General features: G+C 32.9%; 1 protein-coding gene across 1 annotated transcript in view; it reads left to right on the top strand.

The window, feature by feature from the left end:
• The window catches only part of LOC113364321, a gene marked incomplete at its 3' end in the record, with an annotated part of 33,328 nt that extends 14,519 nt beyond the window's left edge, over positions 1 to 18,809 (top strand). The window contains 17 exon segments of the mRNA XM_026606810.1: positions 2,115 to 2,318; positions 2,393 to 2,469; positions 3,633 to 3,825; positions 3,902 to 4,205; positions 5,783 to 5,868; positions 5,939 to 6,109; positions 6,177 to 6,392; positions 8,541 to 8,697; positions 8,990 to 9,130; positions 12,193 to 12,475; positions 14,244 to 14,492; positions 16,084 to 16,276; positions 16,342 to 16,473; positions 16,540 to 16,706; positions 16,807 to 16,942; positions 18,225 to 18,475; positions 18,537 to 18,809. Coding sequence (XP_026462595.1) covers positions 2,115 to 2,318; positions 2,393 to 2,469; positions 3,633 to 3,825; positions 3,902 to 4,205; positions 5,783 to 5,868; positions 5,939 to 6,109; positions 6,177 to 6,392; positions 8,541 to 8,697; positions 8,990 to 9,130; positions 12,193 to 12,475; positions 14,244 to 14,492; positions 16,084 to 16,276; positions 16,342 to 16,473; positions 16,540 to 16,706; positions 16,807 to 16,942; positions 18,225 to 18,475; positions 18,537 to 18,809 — 3,233 coding nt within the window.
• Positions 18,810 to 20,561: the final 1,752 nt, after the last annotated feature.

Here is a 20,561-nt window from a genome sequence, read left to right as displayed (position 1 = left end):
TGTTGAATATTTTTATATGAATAATTTTAGCGAGCATGCAACTTTAAAAAGCCGTTACATGTTTACACAAAAGTGCAATATGAAGCCTTTTGGAAAGCAATAAACATTCAGTTTAATGACGGTCAAGATAATATTTCGACACTTGTAGAGGAACTTGTAGAGAAATCCCTTGGGAGCGATGGTCGATGAGTGGTGTTCATAGATTACGCTGTCGATTCTTTTTGAGTACTGTCGACGAAAAGAATCGATATTGGGAAATAGATCGAGCTAAAAAATCGATAGCAAAAGTACTCACTATCGACCGCAAAGTATCGATATTTACTCAGTACTTGATATTTCGTTCTAACACTAGTTATAGATATATATATCTCTATATGTATGATCCGCGAGCTATTGTATGCCAGCTGCTCTCTTTTTCATTATAATACCTCATGCACATGACCTTTTTAATGTGTCAGCATCTTTGAACACCATGGTGTATTTAGTACATCAAATTAAATGCTGTATTTAGTAGATTATATTAAAAACTTTAAATACGTTTTTCTCAAATTGACTTTTTTCAATGCGGTGCCACAAATTAAATAAAAACTACAAATCGGATTCGACTTGCATTTTTTTTAATTTGTTCACCACTGCAATACCTAGTCCCCCTACCTCAAACAACTTGATAACATTACGCAAAAAAATTTGCGAAGCTTTCGCCCCAAAAAGGCCTTTTTGACACTTTTTTTAAATAGCTGCCATTTTTTTCCTTCTTGATTTTTTTCTTTTATTATGTTAGGGGGACTGGATTCAAACTTCTTCTTCAACGTAGTTTCTTTTTTTTTTTGTTTCAGGCATGCGCAACGGATTTATCTGTGTGCACCGCAAAAGAGATCGATTTTGCAAGACCGACTTTGGCGCCCCCTGGTTAAAAAATAACAGCGAAAAAAAAAGAAATTTTGTAATATTCTATGATTTTGTAATTTTTGTTTAACACTATTCCTACCGACATTTCATGTTTACTATTCCTACCGCAACCGGTCATGCAAAATCTATATTTTTCAGTATTGAATGAAGAGTTAATGCTAGTTTAAGTGTTTATAAATACAAATACAAAATATTTCTTTTATTTTAGAATGCGAAATCTACATTTTATTCTGTTTTATCCATATTTACGATTTTTTTCTTATAGTGTATTTTCTTCACACGCAATTTTTACGTATTTGGCTGATTTTGTTCGCCCTATCATCTTTCTAAAACATTATCTGGAATACTTTCTTTTAGGGAATCTGCTTTGTACTTGTACTTAGTTGATTTTTTTCTGAATTCTTGTTGGAACTATTCGGCAAGTTAATTGGAATAGAAAGTTCCTGCCTTGTACATCATCTTCCCGTAATTTCTTTATGAGAAAACAATGAATTTATCCTGAATAAATACAAAATAATGTAAATCCTTGATAAATTCTCTCTAAAATTCATATTTTACTGAATGATTCATATTTTATGAATGACATCTACACCAAACACGACGCTAATACCAATTGAATTGACTCCTGTATTAGTGAAAATTAGAACCTTCTTTTTTAGCTTCCAAAATTGTAAATATTATTTGTGTGAGGTCCTTGATTGCTAGTTCTACCAGTATTTGTAGCTGTTATATTGCTAACAGTTTAGCTATAAGTAGGGTGGTAAAAACGTTTAATTTTTTTACATCGTACTAGCGATTTTGATAATACGGATACATTGGTTATAAATCTTCAAAGAAATTATTAGTTTTCTACGTATACTCAAAACGTACTCAATACGTATATATCAAAATTTTACACACCATTTGTGCGATTTGCTGGGCATAATTATATTTACATCGTATATTGAACAGTTACTAAAATTTTATACTACGTTTTCCTGAATATTATTGAACATGTGTTGAATAAATTTACACCTTACCTTTATTGAAAATATATGTTTGTCGATAGTAATACGTGATCTTTTACAACAATTACCGCATGTCTCTATGATAAATACATTTCGCGAAAAACAGAAACAAATATCTTGCATTTTTTGTAAAAAAAACGAACAACCCCCTTAACACAGGTTTACAATTGTTGCTTATATAGGGGTAACTTATTTTAGATCGGCAAGGACCATCCATTGGTGGTTATCCAGAGAGACATGTACCAGGATTGGAAAATGAGGCTTCGGAGCAAGTTGTGGTGCCGCCGTACGATGAGAGAGTCGTTGCAGGGTTAGAAAATTTAGAAAGTCGCGATGATAGGGATGATAGAGATATTGTTGGCTCGGATTCTCCACAGAGTAGTCTTGGTCACAGAGAAAGAGGTAAACATTTTTAATAGAAAATAAATTGCAATAAATTGACTGAGAAGAGGCAATTAATTCAATCCATCTTTCAGATGAAATCAGGTCCGACGTGTTAGATGGAGCGGATGATTTGGAGCGAGAAGTCAACATGGATGGGGAAAATCTTCAAGTAAGTCTAATTTATATATGTACTAGATGACCCGACAGACGTTGTCCCGTACCCATGTCTAAAATTTTTTAATATAATATACTTATATTTACCGTTTAAATTACTCTTCACGCCAAAATGCATATACTTTTATAATATTAGCGATGTTAATTGTAGAACTGCTTTAAATAAAATTATGAGTCTCAATTCCCACACTATATTGAAAAAAAACAATATTGAAAATTTAATATCCGAATCTTGTGTTGGCGCCCCCTAAGGCGTGCCCTAAGGCTCTTAATTTCATATTCTAAGTGAATTAATTTGTCATATCTTGTTCATATGTGTATCATTCAATGTGCCATATATATACTGTATTTTATATTATTTTAATTTCTGGCACATCTCAGCTGCTTTTTGGCAATAATAATGTAAATATTTCATTTTTCTTATTCATAATCATAAATTTATTATACATATTCTAATATATGTCTTTTTGGCATATGATAGTTTTCATTTGTTTTCAATGCAAACAATTGCATGTCGTTTTTTGCATTTTTTTATATTTATTTCTACAATATTGCACATACATCACAGTACTTTATAATCACATACATCCTGGAAAATTTCCTCAACATACTTCAAAAAGATTTATCAAAATCCGAGTAATCGTTTAGAAGGAATATACAGTAAGTGCTTGCAATTTGAACTATTTATATATTTGCAATAAAGCTCAAATTGATTCTACGTTTCAGTTCGAAAACGTTTGTATGAAAAAAAGAAAAGGGCGGTTTTTAGGGTTTTCCCGGCAATTATTCGATTTTTTCTTGCCGTAACAACCATCCTTGGACTTGAACGAACATTTTAAAAACAGAATTGGCCAAATCGGTCCAGGCGTTGATGAGTTATGCGCTTACCAACGCATTTTGCGATTCATTTTTTTATATAAGAAGATACATATATAATATATATATATAAATATATATATATATATATGTATATACTAGCTGACCCGGCAAACGTTGTTTTGTTGACACATTTAATGTTTCAAAATTTTGATACATTATTACCGCGCTTAATAACAATCGGTAAAGCCGATTCGGAGGAGTACTGGAACGAACTTTGTGACACGAGAATTTTATATATAAGATTAATAAATGAGTAATTTTAAAAATTGTTTTCCAAAGGATATACAACATGTTCAACAACAACAACAAAGCACCTTCAACAAATCAACATCAGCGCAATCGCAACAGTCTCAAGCCCAGATTTCAAATAATTTGCAAGACGATGCAAACAATCAACAGTCATTGAGTGATCATGTCAACGAACAGGATGTCTCATTGGATAGAGATCATAGGGAAGAAGTCAGTGGTAAAGGTGAGATAATAAAACATTAAATGAATAGATGGAAAACATGTCGCTGACTTTTTTAATTATACTGTTTTTTTTTCAGCCTCGAGTCGTTCTAACAAGCAACACAGACGTCATCCATCCGACACCACAGATGACTCGGAACGAGATAGAAGATATCGCAGAGACAGGGATCGGGATAGAGATCGAGACCGAGATCGAAACAGGGATAGAGATCGCGATCGCGTGAGGGATCGAGATAGAGATAGGGAAAGAGAAAAGGATCGGGATAAGAACCGGGAGAAGGAAAGGGATCATCGTGATAGAGACAGGGACAGAGACAGGGATAGAGATCGTGATCGAGATGGAAAGAGGAGGCACGAACGGGATCGTCATCGCGATGATAGGTGAGTTATTTAATAAAATATTTGAATCAAAAATTTAACAACTTTACGTTGAAGACATTTATGTTTTTGACACCAAACGCACCAAAATTACAGTGGCGCCTCGACATACGAGTTTAATTCGTTCTGTAACCACACTCGTATGTCGAAGCACTTTCTTTCATATAAATTCCATATGAATTCGTTCCAGCACTATGGTTTTTAGGTTTTTTGAATATTAAAAATAATTTTACCAATTATGAATTTAATTATTGTTTTTTCCTGCCCATTCGTGATATTGTGGAATGATAATAATTTTACCCTTTAATTTAAGAGACATTGCCCTTAAGATCCGTGGTTACAAAACTAAACTAGTGGTGTATGGTATCGTGCCTTAAGGCAAATTGCTGGAACTTCCCGTACCTTAACGAAATGTTCGAGGAATATTAAATGTTTTCAAATATATCATTATAAATACTGTAACTTTTATTATTTTTGCTATCTTGTTTGTTATATTTGAGCAAATCAAATGTAAATCATAAATCAATTTATCTCCAGAATATTAACAATCGTCATTTCATTTCGAATTCGATTTCAAAAAAAAATAGTTGCAAAAATTGAAAAAGTGCTCCCGTATAGTCACAGTTATTTTCAATTATACTGTGCTTAGCTTGGCGGCATTTTTACATTTTTCAATAGTTTTCACAAAATTTAAAAAGTGCTCCAGTAAAGAAACATTCTAAACGCACTTGGGCAAACATTTGTACCAGAGTGGCGCTTAGACTGTGCTCAGCCTGTGTAATTTTTTGAATTTTTAATCCAAAATTAAAAAAATATTTTATGGAAAATAAAAAAAAGATGTAATAATTTTTCATCCTCAAAAGCAATTGTTTTGTCAATACAAGCAGAAAGTGTTTCAAATCATTCAAATCGGATGCTTAGTTCACTCAAAAACTGTCATTTTTTGCACATTTAGCTCTGTATCTTCGAAATGGCGGGACCTGTCTTTACCAAAAACTAATCACCTCTTCTCCTAATCATTACAAATTGTTTTTTAGATTATTCAAATCCGATACTCCATTCTCTCAAAAACTCGATTTGTATTTTCTGTACTCTTGTTTCATATCTCTGAAATAGCTGGTCTCCTTATCAATAGGAATCGATTGCTTTTTGAATATTTCAAATAGGTTGATCCGTGCTCCCGAAAACGTGGACATAAAATTGTATCCATACTTACACACACAAATCCATTTTTTTTCTGAGGTATGCCAAAACGTTCTGAAACCTTCAAAACGTGAAGAAATACAAAAATTTTCAATTTCCAGTTTTGGGCGATTAAAATAACTTACCCAAGTTCAAACTTTTCAGAAAAATTCAAGACTTCAAATTCAAAATTGGATTTTTAAAAAAGTCAAATTATATTGAAAATGACAAAATTCTCAAAAATCTCATTTTTTCAGTTTTCAATAAAGGTTAAAGGTTTTTTAAAAAATTTAATTTTCGGTACAGGGAAGTTCCAGCAATTTGCCTTAAGGCACGATGCCATGTACCCCTAGTTTATTACGTCTATCATTATGATTTATCAACAATTTAATTTTCAGGAGAGACAGAGATCGGGATGCTGATTATCGGGACCACAAATCTCATTCCAATAGAGATAGACATCGCAGGCATAGAGATCATCACGGTAAATATATACTTTTTATTATTTAAAAACAATCTCAATTTTAATTAAACCTATAAATTTATTTTTTCAGGTCGATATGAAACTGAAGACACCGAACCAGACTATTATAGTGACCGAGCAGGAAGGAAAACCTCAAACAATCGTTATGGTAGGGACAATGATAGTAGTCCTGAGGATCGAGAACGCAATCGGGATAGAGATAGAGACAGAGATAGAGACCGAAGATATGGTAGTAGACGAGGTAAGAGAACTTGCTCGACTTTTCTCATTTTTGTATTTTTTTAATACTATCTAAATTTTTATTACAGGTGATAGATACGACTACGATCGCAATTCGAGTAGAGCAGGGTCAGACAGAGATCGCAGAGACTACAAAATGGGCTACATGCCTCCGGATCAGTTTTCATACTACGCTGCAACTCAACAGCAATTCAGCTCTGAATTTTATAAATATTATGAAAACATGAGACGAACAAATCCTCAACAGTATGCTGAATGGTACCACAAGTTCTATGGACCACAAGGTAAAAAAATTTGATAAACATATCCAAATATATCCACAGCAAAAAATTTCATGCTTCCCTAGTTAAACTTTTTAAAGAAAAAAAAAGTTTTTATAAAATCGTGAGTTTTCTGAAAATAGTTTGTACTAAAGTAGTAGTATAATGAAGTGAATTCTAGATGGAATGTGAATTACTTTAATTCTGGTGGAAATGGCGCTCATTATAAACCATATGATTTAAAAGAAAAATACTTCGTATATGCTTCTTATTTGCATGATAGCTCACTCATTTTACACGCAAAAAACTTGTAACAGCACTCATTTTAAAGCTTATGTTGAGCACTATAAAACCCAATTTCACCGAAATGCATAAAATGTAAAACCTTGACACTAGATGGCTTTAAATACAACAATTAAATCTTGAACGAAATAAAAAACGACTTTGCTCTTTCAAATCTTGCTTAATATTTTTCCTGGAACACTTTATGTAATACCGATTTATTAAGATTTTTATTGACATTATTTTGTTCATTACATGATTTTCGTTAAAATGTATATTTTAGGAGAAATATATGAATCTTTAGTGGCGTAACTTGACAAGTATTAGTTTTTTTTGAAAAACTATAAAAGACATTTTTTTCTTATAATTAGTTCTTCTATCGATTTCCGACGTTATTTTGAAAAAATGTAATTACACAATTGAGAAAAGGTGTCATGTTATAGCGCAACCCGAATTGTTTTCACTTCTGAACTTGAGGGTAAGATGAACCTAATTCCAAAATTTCATTCAAAAAAAAATTCAGAGGTTATACCCTTTTTTCCTCTCCATTTACTGCACTATCCAGGTATTTTTCTTTTAAGCCTTGTCGGCTAGCCTTCCTGGTATAAACGATATGCTAGTTGGTTAGGATGGACGTCTATTCTGCTCTTATAATTAATGGCAACCATTGATATATGTCCTTGAATTGTAGGCCTGTGTCTTTGTCGAGGATCCATGTTGCCGCAGGAATTTGTTCTGTACACGTTGTATTATGTTTAAATTGCTCTTTTTAGGAGTACCCCAAAGTTGTAATCCGTAGGTCCATACGGGTTTGATCCCCGCCTTATATATAAGTAATTTGTTGTAAGTTGATAATACTGATTTTCTGTTCGAAAATTAGATCTATTTGTGTCTTTTCTTCTTTATGTATATTTCCCAGTTCAGTTTCTTGTCTAAGTGAATGCTGAGATACTTCATTGATTTTTTGAACGAAAATGAAAAATAGGTGTTGTCCGATTGTCACACCCAATATGCACACAAAATTTCATGAGAATCGGTAAAGCCGTTTCGGAAGAGTTTAAACACCGCGACACGAGAATTTTATATATTACTAGCAAACCCGACGAACTCCGTTTCGTCACCAGATGGTTTCGTGAGAAAGATTTTTTGTTTGTTTTATATTTGAACAGGAAAAAATTGATTTTATTACACAACAGTAATGAAATTATTTCGATTACAAAAATGATGTGTTTTTTAGTTGAACTTCTCTAAGTAAATGAAAGTGAATCCACAAATTATCCGTTTCATTGAAGTGCTCTTTGGTAAACCACATTTTTTGTTTTTTGGTCTGACGTTAACACAAACAAAGCGGATGGTTTTCCAACTCGTGAACAGGCAACGTATAACTGCCCATGTGAAAAATAATGATTTTCTAAATAATCTATTTGAAATTTATCCCGCAAACACTAAGCGATCGGCCTTGCGACTTGTTATTGCGAACGCAAGGCGAACTGGAAATTGCAATCGTTTGAAGTCAAACGGAAGACTAGTCGGAATTATTGGTATGTCACCAAATCGCCAGCAATTTTCGATTGAATGGTGAAATTCAGTGCGTGTACATTATTATTCTTTGTGGCAAGAATTGCTCGTTGACTTAACCAAGCATAATTCTCATAATTCTCACTAATGTCATTACTCAAATTTTTAATTACGGTGCGTGAAGTGCCTGCAATTTGCATTGAGGCACGATCCCATGCACCACTAATATAATCTTAGCTATAAACCTTACGGAGCCCGAGACTTTTCCAACGAATACAAAATTGTCGAAATCGGTTCGTGCGATTTCCCGCACAATTAAACCCGATTTATTTTTATATATGTGTAGATAATATTATATTATCTTTTTTTTAGGTGCAAATGCGATGGGCATTACCTCAAGCTCAACTTCCATGTTTGTCCCCGGTCATCAATCTTTAGCATCTTTAGACCAATCTGGTGCTCCGATTCCTGATGACAGGGCCAGTGTGCATTCGGGAAGGAGCAGCGCAAACGGAAAGGATTCACAAAGGTGAGTACAATAAATTTATTGTTTCGTGTTTAACTTTTTGATTAATAAATTTGCTCGAGCTGATTTGAGTTGGAATCAACATTCCACTTGTCTCTTACCAAGCTTGTGATTCACACCTGCTTCCACTTTATATTTTTACTGCTGTAGTGTGTGGCTTTATCTTTAACTAAAACAAAAGGCTTCTCTGTTTTTTATCACACACACACACTTGCATATCTGTAGTCATTCATAAAACTTATTTGCCCGATACACCATCGTGAATAAATCATATCATTAACAAATGGCCGAGAAGTATGCTGCACCAGCAGCAGCAGTATTATGCTCAGCAGCAGCAGCATTATTATGTGCAGCAGCAACAGCAGCATCAGTATCGAAGCAGGCACCAGAGGCAGGCGTCCAGGACTATTTCGGAGTTTTCGGATTCAAATTTCAGGTAGGTATTTGATAATGGCGATAAAATGACTTTTATTGATGTCGATTTATTTTGTTTATCAACTAGTGGTGTATGATAAGAAACTTCCGATATTTTTTCAAAGAATTTTCAAGTTTTTTGATTTTCCAAAATATCTTTTTATATATTTACTTGTTTATTAAATTTTATTGATTTATAGGAAGATGGTGTTGCTTGTCATTATTATTATTATTATTAAATGTGTGTGGTTCATCATTTTTCATTCGCATGCATCATCATCATCGTGTCTGTACATTTATGTTTTGTGTTTGATGATTTTATGAAAATTCAAGTAAATTCAGGATTAATTGATGATTTTATAAATGCATGTTTTTGTAGATATATATATAACTAGCAAACCCAACGAACTCCGTTTCGCCACCAGATGGTTTCGTGAGAAAGATGAAGAAATTTTTTGTTTGTTTTATATTTGATAAGGAAAAATTTGATTTTATTACACAACAGTAATAAATTTATTTACATTACAAAAATGAAGTGTTTTTTAGTTAAACTTCTCTAAGTAAATGAAAGTGAATCCGCAAATTATCCGTTTCATTGAAGTGCTCTTTGGTAAACCACATTTTTTGTTTTTTGGTCTGACGTTAACACAAACAAAGCGGATAGTTTTTCCAACTCGTGAACAGGCAACGTATAACTGCCCGAGTGAAAAACAATGATCTTCTAAATGGCACGATGCCATGCACTACTAATTTTCTTAACTATAAACCATGCGGAGCCCGAGACCTTTCCAACGAATGCAAAATTGTCGAAATCGGTTCGTGCGTTCTATTTCTCTATTTAGTATTTAAGTTATATCGTCAGGAAGGAAAAACCCGACTTATTTCTATATATTTTATATGTAGATAAGCAAGTATATTTAAAATGTATACGTTTCGGCTAGAATCCGAGCCCTCATTCAGTGGAAAAACTAAATAATTAGTCAGTCAATATTTGTTACAAGATAAAATAAAAATGTTTTTGAGCAGACATCCAACTCAATTATGTATCTAAAAATTTTTAATAGACTTTCATACGTTTCGAATCCTAATTTGAGTAGATCTTGAATCTTTTTAAGTAGATAAAATACATTGGAAAATAAATAGTATTTAAATTGAAAAAAATGTATTAAAATTGATACATATTAATTATAATTTATATCTAAATTATAGAAAAATTGACGTTTTTCTTAATTTTAAAAAAATATTTTTGCAGCAGGTGCCCGAATCGGATGGACGTCGTTTTTATATAATTTATATAATTGAAATTTAAATGTTTTCATTTAAATGTTTGCATATGTAGATTTTCACGACAGATATCGGTTAGGATGGACGTCTTTTTAATATAAACTAGTCGTGCCTTAAGGCAAATTGCTGGAATTTCTCGTACCATAAATTTAAATTTTTAAAATTGATTAAAATGAGATTTTTGGAAAATTTGATTTGAATTTTTTTTTATACTTTGATTTTTGCTTAAAGTTTCGAACTTTCTTTCAAAGCAATTGTGCCACGTAGCTATTCTAAAGAAAAAAGATGGAAGCGCGTAAGCGCCGCATCGCAAAACTCATACTAATTATTTAAATATCTATAAAATATTTGATGTGCGTATGTCTAATGATCATGTTTGATCTCCAAAACCACTAGGCCTGTCTACCCAAAAATTTAAACGGTACTTCATTTTGTCAATACAAGTAAAATGTTCTTTAAATTATCCAAATCGGACACTACATTCTCTTAAAAATGAAATTACCATTTTTGGTACTTTTTGCTCCGTATCTCCGTAACGGCTGGAACTGCCTTGCCCAAAAACTAATCAGCACGTTTTCTTATCAATACAAATAGAATGTTTTTTGAATTATTCAAATCGGTTAAACCGTGTTTCCGAAATCGTTGACGAAAATTGTATCCGCACATACTTACACACACACACGAATACATACATTTTTTCTAAGGCATGCCAAAATGTTCAAAAACCCCTGAAACGTCAAAATATGCAAAATTTTCATTTTAGATTTTTTTTTTTTCGATTACTCTAACTAAATTATGTATATAAAAAAATTTAATACACTTTCATACGTTTCGAATCCCAATTGGAGTCGCTTTCAGTAGATAAAATACACAAACTAGAAAAAACGGTTAGGATGGACGTCATTATTATATAAATTATATGTTAATTAAAATTTAAATGTTTTCTTTCCTATATTAATTTTAATTTAATTATTTCACTAACATGTTTTTGTTTTAAGTATTTGGTTTATTTAATAATAAATGGTTTGTGCTTTTTCCAATAAACCTCTATTCTATTCTATTTACTGAAAAAGAGTGAAATTGGGAGCCGAAACGTAAGAAAGTCTATTAATATTTTTTCGAAATATAATGTACCTTTTTTTATCTATATGTGCCTGCTCAAAACTTTTTTGTTTAAAGATATATATGTATAAATATTTATTATATGTTTGTTCTGTTATTGTCGTACAGCTTTCTATGTAAGCTATAGCTATTTTAAATATTATTTTCTATATATTATTTTATAGTTTTTTTTATTATTACATCATTGCACTTATAGATTTTGATGTCATTGTTTTCATATGAGATGATTAGTCATTCGACAAAATTATTTGGTTTGTTTTGAATATTTTTTTTTATTTATACAAATAAAATATTAACTAACTGTGTAAGATATGCATGCAGAATTTTCAACTCTTTATAAAATACCAAAAATAAAAATTTAAATAGAAAATTTTGTCAGAAATTAATTTATACTAGTTGTAATTACTAGTTGTAACAATAATTAATTTATACTATTTTAAATAAGATACCATTTTTTTAGAACATTGAAATAAAAAAATCCATTGTTCTAAGGTATACCAAAATATACAGTAACGTTCAGTTTAAAACGTAAACATATGCAGAAATTTTCATTTTTTTTTTTTTTTGCAATTACTATAACTTACCATACGGAAAGTTAAAAAATAATTTATATTCAAATATTTTCATTTTTTGTGTCCATTATTCACATTTACTATATCTATCTATCGATATCCATAGGGAGCTACAGATTCTCCACCAAGGAAGCCAGCAAGAGGAACAAGACTCGATGCTCGACTTCACACAAGATTTAGGTGCAACTTCATCAAGATACAATGAACCTTACACTCTGGACGACCAGCAGGACCTACCACAATCTGAACCAGTCGAACAACGTTATACACCTGCCAAATTTCCTGCTGCACATGCCATTTGCAGTGCCAGAGGCATCAGGTTACTCTGCGCTTTCACCGATGGTGAAATCGCCCTGCACGATTTGAAGGAACTCACTGGACAACATGAGGTGATAATTGGAATATAAACATATATATATATATATATATATATATATATATACTAGCTAACCCGGCAAACGTTGTTTTGCCATAAAAAATATGCCTAAATTGATAAAAAATTAATAAATGTGCCAAAAATCAACTATTTAATAGATTTGGACTCCGATTCTTTGACAAATAGTTAAAAACATGTTATAATTTTCGAAATTATTTGACATTTCATACTTCAAAAATTAATTCACTCGCATCATAGTTTTTTGTTTATTATACTTTTGTCATGTCATATATGTCAATAAAATTTTCTTTCAAATATTATTTATTAGTTAATAAATTAATAATTATTTTAAGTCATCAATTAGTAATTATGTAATTGTTAAATTCATAAGTTTGGCTAAATCAACACAGGAATATTGTGGAAATAAATATTTTTCTACATAAAGATCTGATTTTTGACATTTGCATTTTATTTCAAATTAATTATAACTGTCAAAATATTTTCTTTTCGGTCAAAATTTAATATAATATGATATAATATTTAGTTTGTCAGATTTGTTTTTGTCAGATTCCAATGATACTCTCAGATCGTACTATTCCATTTAAGAGGTTGCAATTTCCTGTAAGATCAGCATTTGCGATGGCAATCAAAATATATCTTAACTGATATATTAATAATAATATTATATTTTAATTACACAAATTTCTTTGCACTCTGATAAATAATTCCAACGCATCGTAGTGTTTTGTTTATTTTAATTTTGTTTATGTCAATTTTTTTTTTAATTAAAGAATAAATTAAATTTTAGTCTAAATCAACGCAGTATCTTTATCTAAATATACAATTTTTTATATAAATATTTGATTTTTTACATTTGCATTTAATTGAAAAATAGTGAATGTCAATTTCATATATCCAATATGCACTAAATTTATAAATGTCAAAATATTTCCTTCTTGGTCCAAAATTAATATAATATGATAATATTTTTTGTACAATAATGTTTTGTATCTATAATTTGCTTGGCAATATTGCCTATAACATAACTTGGAATAATTAATTTATTTGCTTCTTATTGAAGTAAGTTGTTAAACATTTTTTTGTGAAATGTCCAAATTTTGTTTATGATTAATTTTAAATTCAATATGCCGCTTTTTTATTGTGATCTCTGATCTATAATGTTTTGATGAAGTTTTGGTTTCTGAAATAATTTCGTAAGCTAATTAATTAAATCTAAATCGTAAATCTATTTATATAATTATTATCATAAATACTGACGAATGACTTTTAATTTTATTACATGTCAACATTTGTTCAAATTTTTAAGCATTGATTTTTAATTAGATTTAAAACTATAAACAGTGATTTTGAATATAGCATTTCATCAAATTTGGATTTAAATGTTGGATATTTCTATATATGTACATGTTTTTGAATTTTATTTTTTGAAATGTCAATTTTTTTTTTCAAAAATTATATATCGAAATTTCCTTAAATTTTGACATTTGTCATTTTAGTGTTTTGTTTTTTTTTTGGTCATTTTCTGTCAAAATTTTTAGAAATTTATAAAAATTATATATTTATATTTCAAATTTACTTTTCAAAATTTCCTATAACCTAAGTTGGATATATATGCACACGATGAGCCAATAAAATTTAAAATCGGTTCAGTAGTTTGGGCGTCCATCGCGAACCAACATCGTGACACGAGATTTATATATATATATATATATATATATATATAGATTATATAACCAGGATTTATATATTTTTGTTTTTAGTGGAGCAAAGAGCTGTCAGACTATCCCGGTCCACTCATCAGTGGAGTTACTCACAAGAAATCAGTGATCGAGTTCTGCGAAGAGAGGGTTGCTCGTATTGTCACGTCGTCTTTAGATGTCACTTCTTTTTCGTACAGTGGCAGACGTCATCATTTGCAGAAGAATGCTGCTGTTGGACAAAATGGCTCGGATGCTGAATCTCGAGCTCTTATGTGGGAACTCATGATTTTGCTGCTGAGACAGAACGGGGTAAGTAGAAAAAGTTGTTTTTTATATCTTAATTATTTTTTAAGTGAAACTTTTGTGTAAGGTTTTATTAAACGACAACTCGAGGATTTTTTAAAAATGTTGTGAATTGTTTGAGAATATGGCGAGTTGTCTGAGAGTGTTGCAGGTTGTCTGAGACAGTTGCAGGTTGTCTGAGACAGTTGCAGGCTGTCTGAGACAGTTGCAGATTTGTTGAGAGTGCTGCATGTTGTCTGGAAATGCTGCAGCTTGTGTGAAAATGTTGGAGGTTGTCTGAGAGTGTCTCAGGTTGTCTGATAGTGCTGCAGGTTGCCTGAAACAGTTGCAGGTTGCCTAAAACAGTTGCAGGTTGTATGAGAGTGTTGCAGGTTCTATGAGAGTGTTGCGGGTTGTCCTGTAATGTTGCAAGTTGTCCTGGAATGCTGTGAGTTGTTCTGGAGTGCCCCAAGTTGTCCTGGAGTGCCTCAAGTTGTCCTGAAATGCTGCGAGTTGTTCTGGGGTGCCTCAAGTTATCCTGGAGTGGCTCAAGTCGTCCTGGAGTGGCTCAAGTTGTCCTGGAGTGCCCCAAGTTGTCCTGGAGTGCCCCAAGTTGTCCTGGAGTGCCCCAAGTCGTCCTGGAGTGCCCCAAGTCGTCCTGGAGTGCGCCAAGTCGTCCTGGAGTGCGCCAAGTTGTCCTGGAGTGCGCCAAGTCGTCTTGGAGTGCGCCAAGTCGTCCTGGAGTGCCTCAAGTCGTCCTGGAGTGCCTCAAGTCGTCCTGGAGTGCCCCAAGTCGTCCTGGAGTGCCTCAAGTCGTCCTGGAGTGCCCCAAGTCGTCCTGGAGTGCCTCAAGTCGTCCTGGGGTGCCTCAAGTCGTCCTGGGGTGTCTCAAGTCGTCCTGGAGTACGTCAAGTCGTCGCAAGTCGTCTGGGAATGGTGCAAGTCGTCTGGGAATGGTGCAAGTCGTCTGGGAATGGTGCAAGTCGTCTGGGAATGTCGCAAGTCGTCTGGGAATGGTGCAAGTCGTCTGGGAATGTCGCAAGTCGTCTGGGAATGGTGCAAGTCGTCTGGGAATGGTGCAAGTCGTCTGGGAATGGTGCAAGTCGTCTGGGAATGGTGCAAGTCGTCTGGGAATGGTGCAAGTCGTCTGGGAATGGTGCAAGTCGTCTGGGAATGGTGCAAGTCGTCTGGGAATGTCGCAAGTCGTCTGGGAATGTCGCAAGTCGTCTGGGAATGTCGCAAGTCGTCTGGGAATGTCGCAAGTCGTCTGGGAATGTCGCAAGTCGTCTGGGAATGTTGCAAGTCGTCTGGGAATGCTGCAAGTCGTCTGGGATTGATGCAAGTCGTCTGGGATTGATGCAAGTCGTCTGGGATTGATGCTAGTCATCCTGGAGTGCCTCAAGTTTTCTGGGAACGCTGCAAGTTTTCTGGGAATTCTGCAAACTGTTGTTTGTTTGAAAATCTTGTAGATTGTCTGAGAATGTTCTGGATTGTCTTTTAGAATCTTCTAATCTTGTTGATTGTTTGAAAATATTGCAAGTTATCTTGTATGAACCTATTGTAGATTATCTAAAAATGCAGCACATTGTCTTTTTACTAATGCATCTACCTCTTTTAGCGTGTTGTGGGCACAGATATAGCAGAGCTGCTGATGAAAAATTCGAGTAATTCTTTGGGATCTGAAAGAGCTATGAGCCGTACTGACTCTATAGCATCTGTTGCCACAGGAGCTGCATTCAGCGATGAACCGGGCAACTTGAATGACGATCAAGAAGTCGATAGCAACACTCCTGCAAGTGAAAATAATATAGGTAAATTGAATATTTATCAGTAGCAGTATTTATAGATCGTTATTATTATCACTGTTTTATTTTAGTAAGTGGTAGATCACAGAAGGCAATTAGGAAGATTAGTAAGAATGAGTACGCGCTTTCAAAACTGTCTGAGAAAGAGGTGACTGATAAGTTCAGAGAGTATTTGATATACGGGAACTGCAAAGATGCTTTAGGTATATTGGATATACAACAATAATACACTATGCATACATCACGATACAAATAATTGTTTGTTGTAGAATATGCAATGGCTCATGCACTGTGGGGACATGCCTTGTTCTTGGCTTCTCGTCTGCAAGATGCTCGGTCTTTGGCAAGTTGTTTAGCACGTTTTTCGAGCACTGTAAAACCAGCAGATCCACTTAATACACTGTACCAACTTTTGGCAGGACGACAACCACCCGTGGTAAGATAATGATAAAAGATTTGAAGTATTTAGACTTCTTAGCTTGCAGTTTTTTCTCTGGGAATCAATTTTCAACAAAACAAATATATTTTCTTTTAAGGTTACTTGTGCATTAGATGAGAAATGGGGTAATTGGAGACCACATCTTGCTATGATCCTGTCAAATAATTCAGAAAGGCACTCTGAACTGAATCGAAAGGCTATTACTACTCTGGGCGACACACTTATGAATAAAGGTACCCCTCTAACTATTTTTATTAACTTCCCGTAGGGTAGTTATAGTAATGTACCGAAAATCGAAAATGAAAATTTTTGCATTTCTCGACGTTTTGAAGGTTTCTGAACATTTTAAGGCATACCTCAGAAAAAATTGATGTGTGTGTGTGTGTTTTGTATGTCCGCATTTTTTCGTCCACGTTTTCGGGCGCACGGATCAACCGATTTGAATGGTTCAAAAAATATTCGATTGCTATTGATAGGGAGATGTGCTGATTAGTTTTTGGCAAAGGCAGGTCCGGCCGTTACGGAGATATGGAGCAAAGAGTGCAGAAAATACAAATCGAGTCTTTCAGGGATCGGAGTATCGGATTTGAATGATTCAAAAAACATTCAATTGTAATGATTGGGAGAAGTGGTGATTAGTTTTTGGCAAAGGCAGGTCTAGCCGTTACGGAGATACGGAGCAAAGAGTGCAGAAAATACAAATCGAGTTTTTGAGAGAACGGAGTATCGGATTTGAATGATCTAAAAAACATTCAATTTGTAATGATTGGGAGAAGAGGTGATTAGTTTTTGGCAAAGACAGGTCCCGCCATTTTGAAGATACAGAGCTAAATGTGCAAAAAATGGCAGTTTTTGAGTGAACTAAGCGTCCGATTTGAATGATCTAAAAAACTTTCTGCTTGTTTCAACAAAATAATTGCTTTTGGAAAAAAAAATTTTCGTTTCTAATTTTTTTTTCAAAAAATATTTTTGTAAATTTGGATTAAAAATTTAAAAAATTACCCAGGCTAAGCACAGTCTAAGCGCCACTCTGGTACAAATGTTTACCCTAGTGCGTTTAGACTATTTATGCACTGGAGCACTTTTCCAATTTTGTGAAAACTATTGAAAAATGTGAAAATGCCGCCAAGCTAAGCACAGTATAAGTGAAAATGTCGCACAGAATTATTTGCAAATGCGTTTAGACTGTGACTATACGGGAGCACTTTTTCAATTTTGTGTAAATTAGGCAACTATTTTTTTTTTTTTTTTTTTGAAATTGAATTCGAAATGAAATGACGATTGTTAATGTTCTGGAGATAAATTGATTTATGATTTACATTTGATTTGCTCAGATATAACAAGAAATATAGCAAAATTAGTGAAAGTTACAGTATTTGTAATAATATACTTAAAATTTCTCGAATTTTTAATTACGGTACGGGAAGTTCCAGCAATTTGCCTTAAGGCACGATGCCATACACCAGTTTTCGCATTTATTATTATTCATTAGCTAATTTTATTTATTTTTTTCAGGTGATCTTTATGCTGCACACTTTTGTTACCTAATGGCCCAAGTCAGTTTCGGCAAATACAAAATCGACATTGCAAATTCTGGTGCATCAGGAAGATCTTTGAGTCCAGAACGACTTGTCTTGCTTGGTTCATGCCATTTGACTGGCGAATGCTTTGAAGACTTCGCAAAGAACGAATCCATAATGCTGACAGAAGTTTATGAATACGCTAATGGACTTAGTGATAATCAATTTGTCATACCAGAATTCCAGGTAACATCAGTAACACGATAACAATAAATGAATAATGAATCATTTATTTCCTTTTCCCCAGCCTTACAAGTTTCTTTTGGCTCTCCGTATGCTCGATTGCGGCTTATCGCATCGCACCGTGTCTTATTTAGAATTAGTCTCTGAAAATATTCTTCGGGATCCTTCCAAGTACGATCCTGGTTTTATAAGAAGTGTCTACGACTGGTCAGACAGGCTGAGATATTGCTCGGTCGAGGGAGAAGGTTCTGCAGAGGCTGATGAAGCAGGCAATGTTGCTTCTGGAGGCGCTGCTACTTGGATCGGAAGACTGGGAGGTCTTTTGGATAATAAACAAACACAACAGGTAAATAGAAACTAAAAGAATTATATTATTATATTTGCAATAGCAAGTTTTAAGAACTCCAAAATATTTGGTTTCGATGGTATTCCATCTTTCTTTCTACGTGATTGCTCATCTACTCTATCTGATACACTTGCATTTTTATTTAATCTATCATTGCGTACAAACACTTTTCCAAATTGTTGGAAAATTGCATGATTAGTTCCAACTTTTAAACAAGGTGATACATTAAACATTACTAATTACAGGCCGATATCATTATTATCAAACTTTGCTAAGTTATTTGAAAAAATTATTTATAGAGAACTAATTCCTTCTGTTAGAACTTTAATTTCTATTAATCAACATGGATTTATGCCTGCCCGTTCTACGATAATAAATTTAATTTGTATTAAACAATATATAGCTGAGAATCTTGACATTAATGGACAAGTTGACGTTATTTACACTGATTTCAGTATAGCTTTTGACAAAATTGATCATAACATTCTTCTTACTTAATTATCTATGATTGGTCTTAATTCTTCACTTATTTATTTTTTTAAGGGTTATCTTCATAATCGTAAACAGTTTGTCTATCTTAATGGATTCTTGAGCAACATTGAAAATATCAGTTCAGGTGTTCCTCAGGGATCCATTATTGGTCCACTACTATTTATTATTTTTATTAATGACCTTTCTGATATTATTAGCTGTCCACATTTATTATTTGCAGATGATCTGAAACTATATCTCAAAATAAATTCTATTGACCACTGCTTATTATTACAGTCTCAACTTGACTCTTTCCACTCTTGGTGTATCTATAACAAATTACATTAAATATATCAAAGTGCAAGATTCTCAGTTTTTCACATAAATACTTTTTGAATTATAAAATTTCTAACGCCAGCATTGATAGATGTAATAAAATTTCAGATTCAGGAGTTCTTTTTGATTCTGGTTTATTTTTCACTGACCATATAACTGATATTTGTAATGGAGCACATAAATCTTTAGGTTTGATACTGAGAAATTGTAAACAATTTAAATCTACCAATGCACTTCTTTGCATGTACTATTCTATTGTACGTTCAAAATTAGAATACGGTTCGATTATTTGGTATCCTCATCAAATCAACAACTCTGATGCGATAGAGAAGGTTCAGCGAAAATTTCTGAATTACCTTTATTATAAAACATATAAAATTTACGCAGAACGTGGCTTTGACCACAACACTTTACTAAAAGAATTTGGTATTCCTTCCCTTGCCTCACGTCGATTTATCTGTACAATTTTGTTCTTATTTAAACTTTGCAATAATTCTATAGACTGTCCTCTTATTCTCAATCAACTATCCTTTAATGTTCCAAGGCTATCTACGCGTTCACAATTATTTTTCAATTATCCTACACCTAAATCTAATTCACTCTTAAATTCGCCTATTCTACTTATGTCCTCTAACTTTAACTTAATTAATAATGAAATAGATATTCACAATACTTCACCTAATCAAATAATCTCCATCTGCACAAGTTAACCTTTTTATTTTCTTTTCAAATATCTTTCATTATTTTAACTTATTATGTAAATAAATAATATTGTTACATTCTGCATTATATGTAATTTTATGTTAAGCATTCTATGTTAATAACTATATATTGTAATTTTGTATATATTTTAATTGTTATTCATTATGTAAAATAATTGTATTTTTGAGTCCTCTTGGAGAAATCTGTGGGCTATATATTTAAATAAATAATAAA

The sequence above is a fragment of the Ctenocephalides felis genome, unplaced genomic scaffold (assembly GCF_003426905.1).
Source record: "Ctenocephalides felis isolate EL2017-DRISC unplaced genomic scaffold, ASM342690v1 CF-g0.4_SCAFFOLD_00845, whole genome shotgun sequence".
Taxonomy (NCBI): Eukaryota; Metazoa; Arthropoda; class Insecta; order Siphonaptera; family Pulicidae; genus Ctenocephalides; species Ctenocephalides felis.
The sequence above is the reverse complement of the archived record's forward strand: the minus strand, read 5'-3'. Positions and strand labels throughout refer to the sequence as shown.